The 8,655-nt window shown below is 40.3% G+C and overlaps 1 protein-coding gene across 3 annotated transcripts in view; it reads left to right on the forward strand.

Moving 5' to 3' along the window:
- The window catches only part of EML5 (EMAP like 5), a 115,722-nt gene extending 112,217 nt beyond the window's left edge, over positions 1-3,505 (forward strand). For all 3 annotated transcript variants that reach the window (XM_086463571.1, XM_086463572.1, XM_086463573.1), the window contains 4 exons: positions 358-461; positions 2,138-2,291; positions 3,050-3,150; positions 3,469-3,505. In XM_086463571.1, coding sequence (XP_086319697.1) covers positions 358-461; positions 2,138-2,291; positions 3,050-3,150; positions 3,469-3,505 — 396 coding nt within the window. The remainder of the gene's footprint in view (positions 1-357; positions 462-2,137; positions 2,292-3,049; positions 3,151-3,468) is intronic.
- Positions 3,506-8,655: the final 5,150 nt, after the last annotated feature.

The following is an 8,655-nucleotide window of genomic DNA, read 5'->3' on the forward strand; positions in this document are numbered from 1 at the left end:
TCTACAGGCTGAGAGAAATACCTTTGCGTCACTTTTAAAGATATGAGTTTATTCTGCCTTTTTTATTTATACACACACATACAAACTAGCACACACAATGTATATAGAGAACTAATATGTGCAGAATGTGAGATGTTTCAATTATTTTTTATTAATTAGACATTTTAAAATGTAAAATTTCTTACGCTTTCTCACTGTTGCTTTGTGCTTTTATAGATTTCAACTCATTGAGCAAGTTTATTACTTATAGAGTGAAAGATAACTATCAAGAAAATGCTTTTTGGAGCTGTTTAGAATGATATTTTCATCTTTTCAAATAAGTTCATGTATTCTAGATTCTCTGTGGTCATCTCACAGGTCTCTACTGGGTCTTACAAAAGGCAAGTCTATGAAGTGCCTTCAGGAAAACAGCTTGTGGATCAGGCTGTGATCGACAGGATAACGTGGGCTACTTGGACAAGGTAAATGATTCACATGTTTACACCTGTTAAAGCACTTGTAACTTCCAGGAGAAGCACCTCCTGTTTAAAAGCGTATTTCATCACTTCATTCCGTCAGGTATTTTCTTTTAATGCACCCACCTGCTCTGGCAGCAGGTCAGGTAAGTGCAGCACCACGGAAGACAGTGCATAGCTGGTTCCCTCAGTAGAACATGAGCTGTTTGGCCAGTGAGGACATCTGATAAACACTGGTCTCTCTAATGTGTGCCTTTCTGTTGGCTGTGTATCTCTGGCTTCCTTTGATACAGCTCTAGCAGCCTTAGGAGGTTTTCATTGCGCTGTGCAAATTACCTGGAATACCGCACTGTTTGCTTCAAAATAGCGATTTGGGGATAAGAGTACAGGGAAATTTTAAACATAGCAATACAAGACTGTGATAATTCAAGTTTTATTTACAATGTTACACTAATGGTATCTGTGTATTAAAGTTGCTATTAACATTTGCATATTGAAAGGGATACCAAAGTACTTTTAAATACTATAAAGCTATTACATTTCATTCAAAATAGGCTTAGAAATTGCCTGAAGAATGATTCTGTATTTTATTTTTATTTCACGTTTAAATAATTTATTTTATATTCTATGCAAATCTGATTTCCTGTGCCTTACTTCAGGCTGCTCTGCCTGCTTCCAGTTATTGTCCTCTGATTAGCAACCTCAGACAAAAATTGAGAATAAATACTTGAAAATTTTTCACACTCGAACCACTTTCAGTAGTAGTCCTGACTATTTGCTGCAAGACATAGACTAAAACTATGAGCTTTTCAGAAGGCTCTGAAACAAACTCATTTTGCTGGCTTTCTGTTTTCTGTTTGGATAATCTTTTTTTGTCACCTCTTTGATATGAAAACAAGAAATCTGTGTTTCTGACCCAATTCAGTATATCTGAAGTAAATCGTTCCTTTCTGAATGTAGTGTACCACGCTCTGATTTGAGGGGAAAGAATCACAGAAACATTCCCAAATCATTCACCTGTTAACAAATGATAAGGTGCTTGTTTCTGTGCATTCTTGGAAGTATGCATATACATTGCATATACAAAGCTGAGTAAAAAGCAGCTTTTCACAAGGCTTTGCAAAGGAAATTTTCTATAAATGTCTATTTTGGAATCTTAAGATAATTATGTTTTCTGTTTAGGACAATTTCTCTCTCTCTTTTGCTGATTATAATGAAGAATCCTCACTGGACTCAAGGAAACTTTTCATCTGATTGATATGAAAATGTTACAGAATCAACAAAACATAGTTGCAATGAGAATATACAAATTTTTGTTTTCCAGAAGCTGAAACTTACTCAGCTAATGCTTACACTACGACGTTCTGGTTTTAATAGTCCTTTCTTTATTAATTTTTTTGGCAAATGCCTCACTGAACAATGTTAGTACTATTGATTTGACCTCTGCTTCTTAGTGTTGTCATGGGCCATGTATTTTGGGAATTATATCACTGAATCAGTTTCAGAAGCAGTTATGGGATATAAAAATTAATTACAGAGTAAAACCTATGCGAGATGTGTATGTATCAGAATAAAATGTAAAAATTTACATTTTTATAAAACCAGTTACGAGAGCTGCTTATTTTCTTACTCTATTGTTTTTGCTGTAGTTTTCAAAAGATTCTCTTGCTCTTCTGTTTCAGTGTTCTAGGGGATGAAGTAATTGGAATCTGGTCCAGGCATGCTGAAAAAGCTGATGTAAATTGTGCCTGTGTCTCTCACTCGGGAATCAATCTTGTAACAGGCGATGATTTTGGCATGGTCAAACTGTTTGACTTTCCGTGTCCTGAAAAATTTGTAAGAACTTTTTTTTTTATTGTTACAAGTACTGTTGATGTTACGGTCTTGTGTTTTCCTGTAGAAGACGTGTGATGGAAATATTTCCTTCTCTAAACTTGCAGCTTTTTAATGCATCTGTGTAACTTCAGCTCTATAGTCTCATAAGCATGCCACTCCTCAAAGTTTTCCTAGCAATAGCTCTTGCAATAAGCTCTTGTAGGTGTCAGTATTGTCTGCCAGCCTGCATTAGCAGAGTGCCTTCATACAGAAAATCTCAAAGCCCTTAGTTTTATTTATCCACATCTCCAATCCCCATTTGACAGATGAGGTTGACAGCTGGTAATTTTAGTCCCATCTGTGTATTGCCATGGATGAAGTTCACAAATTTTTTGCTAACATTAGCACTGCTAGTTTTCAGGATTTGAGACTGCGCAGTGCAAACTGCTTATGTCCTTCTAATGAAAGGAAGTTTTTCAGTGTTAGCAATTTTACACAACATTTACAGGTTGCTCATGTGACAAGATATATTTCATTTTGTTGTGTTAGCTTGAGCGTTGGTCCCAATTTGCAGGTGCTGTCTCATTTGTTGACAACTTAATCTGTGTTGCAGCTCAATACTAGTTCTCCTTCAGGCGACCTTTCACATTTGAAAACCTATGTAACATCCTGAGTGATGCAAATACATGGTGCAATCAAAAGACAGATAAAAACATGCATGCCTTGTTTGATTTAGGAGGACACAGAGTATTTAGACTCTTTATTGTTGTTTTTTTCAGGCAAAACACAAACGATTTTTAGGTCACTCTGCCCACTTAACCAATATTCGATTTACAAGTGGAGATAGATACGTGGTCAGTGCTGGAGGGGATGACTGCAGGTGTGTATCCTTTCCATTATTGTCAAAAAGTACACAGCAGTGGACACGGACAGTATATAGCATTATAAAGCTTGAGTTTGGATTTTTCATCTTTTTATCTGTGTGCTTGCCTTTCTGTTTGTGTATAAAGGGATATTTGCAACAAGTTAAATAGCCCAGATGTTAATATGAACAGTTCAGACTTAATAAATATCTTTACATCTGTATTCAGAGCATGATAATTTGACCTGAAATTTTTCTTTTGACTGTATATGCCATTTCTTTTAATGATACTGTAGTCTTTTATGTCTCATATTTAATATCTTCTTGAAAACACAGCTTATTTGTTTGGAAGTGTGTGCATATGCTTCACTGAGAGAGACATGGAGACTTGCAAAGAGGACACTGTGTGAAGTACCAGGCATGAAATACCCAGGATTGCCACGTGACACTCTGCTGTGCCCTGCATGTGTAAGAAATGGTGCTGATCCAAGACAGAGGACTCTGTCTCTGAAAGACAAGTACCTAGAGTCTGTCAGAAGGATGGACTGTAACAAATACGCTGAGGCCATTAGATTTGCCTCAGTATCGGATAATCCGGGTTTGTATTTCACTCACTGCCAGATGTTGAAAATGAAATACGTGGGTAAAAGGGAAAAGTGAATTGTTAATCAATGTACAGTTTCGCAGGACGATCCTGGGGCTTTAATCGAGAGATGTTAGTTCTGACCTAGTGCTGTACATTGACCTGTTTTCAGCATGAATGTTTCTCCTTCAAGTTTTGGAGTCTGAATATCATTGAAAAAAAGAGAGTATTCCATATTTTATTATTGAAAGAAACCATATATTAACTCTTAAATATATAGTATTTTAATAAATGTTCCGTTATTACAGTGGAAATGATATTTCTATGATGGGTCAAAAGGAAACATCACCTGGTGAAGCAGAAAATTAATAGAGTTGATTCCTTAGGACTTAAATATTTCTGTATTTAGAGGCCTGGGTCACAGTCATGTCTGGTGAGAGCTGTTGGATATGCATGATCTTCATGGCTAATTTAGTGTTTTTGTTGCACTTAAACATTAAATTAGTTCTGTGAGCAAAAATAGATTTGCTCACTTTGTGAGTGCCTTGCCCACAACCTAAAAGTCTAACTCCAGTTTTTGCCTTGTGAATAAAAGTATTCTCAGAGGAAGAGAGATTATTGCTGTGTTACTTGACTGGGCTGTTAGCCTCTATGCTGGAAATGTGGACTAGGGTGAGGATTTTATAGTCTTCGTAAATCGGTGAAGCTTGGGATGCCACCAGTTGCAAAAACAGAATTTCATAGCAATATGAATTGATTTTATTTTCTCAGCATCATAGGGGGGGGATTCAGAGAGAATATAAACTTTCCAAACATTATATTTTGTACATTTGAACTTTTTAACAGAGTTAGGACTAGCTGGGAGGGATATCTACTCAAGATTTCTCTCCCGAATTGTAAAAAATGTCCAATTATATGCTTCTTTAAATGGGCCTGCTGTCACCTCTAGCATAAGTGCATCTTTTCTATCCTGCGACATAACTGAGACTCTTAAGTGGAAAAAATCATTTCAGTGATAATGAAAACCTGAACAAAGCTGTGTTTTGGGTACAAGTGAGGAAGATTTCATCAGCTGTTTGTCTAAATCATGTCATAGAGATGCATTACAGACTGAACCTGGTTCTTAATCAGCGCAGTTAATTTTCATGCAACATAGGAGGGAACAGAAGTCACTAATTATCAGCACTACTCTCATCATGACATTCTGGGGTGAACATAAAGCTCGCTTTCTCCATGTAAGCCAGCATTGCTTTAGCAACGGCATTTGTTTAGGTGAGTCAGTAGGCTTTGATTCTATTCACTTCTTGCATTCTCTTATGCCAGATAAAAGTAAAAAAGAAATAAACCTCATCTCTTCTTATAAGCATCTTGTGTGCATGGTGGTTATAGAGGGAATGGGAGGGCTTGCATATAGAAGAGAAGGGGGAGAAAAGTTGATGAGCCAGACTTCCGTGCTCTCCTAGGTCCAAAAATGCTTGTTATGTGCTATACAAAGCTAGTTCCCCAGCGGTGTTAGACAATGTATTTTATATATCAAGCTATAACAAATATTTATTTTAAAGAAGCTGATGAACAATTACCAGGGTTCTTGGCATGATGGGTCTTAGCAAAGTCCTGCTGGTCATGCAGCTGCTGTTCTACAGGAGGAAAACCTCTGTGGATTTGGCCATGAGTGTACAGGGAGATCTTGCCGGTAATGGTTTTGATTTCAGGGGAATTGCATATGAGAATTGATATTAGACCTGAGCTGTCTCATAACCTTGTTGTCTGCCTGTTTTATATGAAAATTAGTATCTGGCATTTAAATCTTACCTATGCCAGAGAAATCTGTTGCAGCATGCTATTCTGTAGCTCTGATTCTGCCCCTTGTTAAGCGCATCTGTGCAGGACGACTTGACTTGGGGCGAGATTTGTCCTGCCTCTATTTTAAAGTTGCCTTTCATCAGTTCAAGTTGGATGGCTGTTTACAGCTCCCTCATAGTCTGTCCTTCTCAGACTGCCGGATCAAAGTCCAACATTTTCTGCCTCTCTGAGTTTCCCCCTCAAAATCCTAGGCTCGGTGTCTCCCAGTCTCATGATCTTCTGTAGGCCTTCACCCAATGAGAGAGATATGTGGACTCTCAAGGGGTTTGTTCCTCGGATCCCCATCACTGGTCATGTCCTCTTCTCCTCCCTCCCCCCACCCCTTTCATTAATGCTGTGCCTCTCCACTGATAATTCGTCCATTGGTGCTTTTGCCTTGAGGAATCTCAAAGGCCACGCCGGCAGCGAAGTACTGGTGAGGAGCTGACGGGCAGCTTGCAGCAGGGCTGCCCTCGGCAGTGCAAGGCTGATAGCTGCAGTGTGAAAGCCTCAGCCTCCAGATCTCCCTGCTTCTTCGCTCTCTTCCAAACCTCACCGCTACTGTAAAGGGCTGGGATGGGAGCGGGAAGCTGAGGAGCTCTTTCAAAACAAAACTATCAGCCTTGTTCCTCCTATTGCAGCCAGCGTCGGTAGCTAGTATTTTCCCTGGCAGACTGCTCCGTGGCTTGCCAGGTAGGTGAAAGGGGGTCAGCCAGCTGGGAGCGGTCACGGAGAGGAGTGAGTAGGGCCTCAGCTGCAGCTTTCTTCCTGAGGACGGCTTGGAGCGTATTTTGTAGGACAAGCTGCAATGCTCTGCTGAAGGGCACAGCTGGCTGTAAGCGTGGTCAAAGGTGGCGGCTTTGTGGGCGTTTTGTCTTTCTGTCTGTGACGGTGCTCGTTACTCTGCCTCACTCGCTGTTTACATTAAACGCCACTGTAGTAACTTGCTAATTGCTGCCACCCGTGCTTGGAGCGCGTGTCAAGGGGAACAGGCTGCCTGTTCCGGTAGGCAGCGGAAGCTTGTGACTGGTTGCTCAGCAGAAAAGTCAGAAGGTGACCTACCCGCGTAGGGTAGCTCAGGGAGGAAGCTGGAACGTGGAGGGACTAGTGACACCCTTTGGTTTGGAAGCATTGGAGAGAAGGAATGTGGGCAGGAGGGTCTGTCTGGAGCTGGAGAAAGCCTTTTCTGTGATTATACAGCACCAAGGAAGGGGAGGCAAAGGTTTTTTTGTATAATTCAGTCACTCGTTGTGGATGATTTCATTCTGTAGCTTCATTGTCTTTCTAACTGTTTCTGGCTAGCAGCAAGTGTACATCTTTGGGATCTTTAAAGTCAGCAATATTTTTTTGTAATAAAAGAAATAAACTAGAAAACTGATTCAATAGAAGTAAAATGACATTTCACTTAAAATAAATGTGCCCTTGAAAGCTATTTAAGTGTGCTTAGGAAAAATAAAAAAATAAAAAGAGAATGAGAGAAGGAAAATCCAGCTTCTAGGAGCAAACAAAAATGAAGAATAAACACATCAAGAACTGAAAAATGCCATAGTGCAGGAACTGAGGAACACAGCTGAGATTAGGTCAGAGAGAACAAATTAGCCAAATGTATTGAGTTATTTAGACTTGAAATCTTAATTTTCGTTATGTTTAAGGAGGCAGTCATCATGTATGACTTTCCGATTTTGATAGGGAAGGCAAGAGCTGTGTAAAACTGAAGAAAGCCTTTCAGAACATCAAGACTACTTTATCACTTGGTGACAGCTGGAGGAAAACACACAATTCAGAGTAACTTCAGATTTTGCTCAGTGTCAGGGTTTCAGTATTGGCAAGATCCATTTCGGCATAACTCTGAACTTCATACAAGTTGGGTTAATGCTGACCTAGAATAGTACCATCAGCAAGCAGACACATTGCAGATAACCGGTTATCTCCTGGCTCTGGAGACTAGATCAAAATAAAGGACTTCAATACCAAGAGCAGGACTTCGATAGCATTCAGGAGCAGCCGAGTTTAAAACTGAGAACCTCTTCTCTCAGCTGCTGCCTAAGCCCGCTGTTTGACGAGGGGAGCAGCGCCCTTCCTTCAGCGCCTCATCCAGCAGGGCGCCTGTCTCGTTCCACCCTGCGCGCTGCAGTCCCGTATCGGACTCGCCGTGCCTAGTGCAGGCTCCACAGAAAGGGCGTTCAGATTGCAAGTCACAAAATAAATGGCACATCAGCGATTTTAACATCGCGGGCTGTGTTGCATTTGCATACTGCTTTGTTCCCATGGTTTCTTATACTTTCTCAAAGTCTGCTCTGTTTTCCTAAAGTTTATAGCACCGTTTGATTTTTTGCTCATGTGGACAGGTACGTGAGCTTGCCAAAGCCTGCTGGGGATTCTGTATACCCGTCACTGTGGTGTGGTTAGACCAAGCCCCTTTCTTTGATTGTCTCCAGCTTCTGCTCTTCAATTAACTTTTGCTTCAGACTTAAACTCTGCATATCCCATTTCAGGAAAAAAAAAAAAAAAAAGATCGTTTTATAATATGTGTAAAAGCCACAATACGTTTCCTTGCCAAAATCATTCATAAGTAACTAAAAATTAGTAGGTGGGTTTGGTTGGAGGCGTTTCTCCAGCCTACCTGATGCTAGAACAGGTAACCACTCACCATCCCCTTCTCAGATTTCCGGCAGCATAGCAGTCATAACCTTGATCTATTTTTTTGTTAACTGTTAAACCAGCAACCAACCAATTCACTTTTTCTTTGGGGGGAAAAAAAAAAAAGAAAAAGAAAAAAAAAAAGGCACAGACACGTGTTCTCCCCCCCACCCCCCCCCCCACCCCCCCACCCCCCGTGTAAACAAAACAAAACAGCAACAAAAAGTGACACTAGGCAGTTCTCATAGTTTTCACTTCTGTTTGAAATTACGGAACATAGGATGGACCAAAGAGTAACAGGACACCAGTAAATCTAAACCTGCAGAAAAGGAGAAAGAAAAAGAAAACAAAGGAAAACAGAAGAAGGAACTCCCATGAATAGGGAAAGGCAAGACCAAAGAACCAGCATGGGTGGGGGTGGGTGGGAGTCTTCCCGCTTTCTGGCAGACATCTTGTTC

The sequence above is a fragment of the Leptosomus discolor genome, chromosome 3, assembly GCF_034619465.1.
Source record: "Leptosomus discolor isolate bLepDis1 chromosome 3, bLepDis1.hap2, whole genome shotgun sequence".
NCBI lineage: Eukaryota > Metazoa > Chordata > Aves > Leptosomiformes > Leptosomidae > Leptosomus > Leptosomus discolor.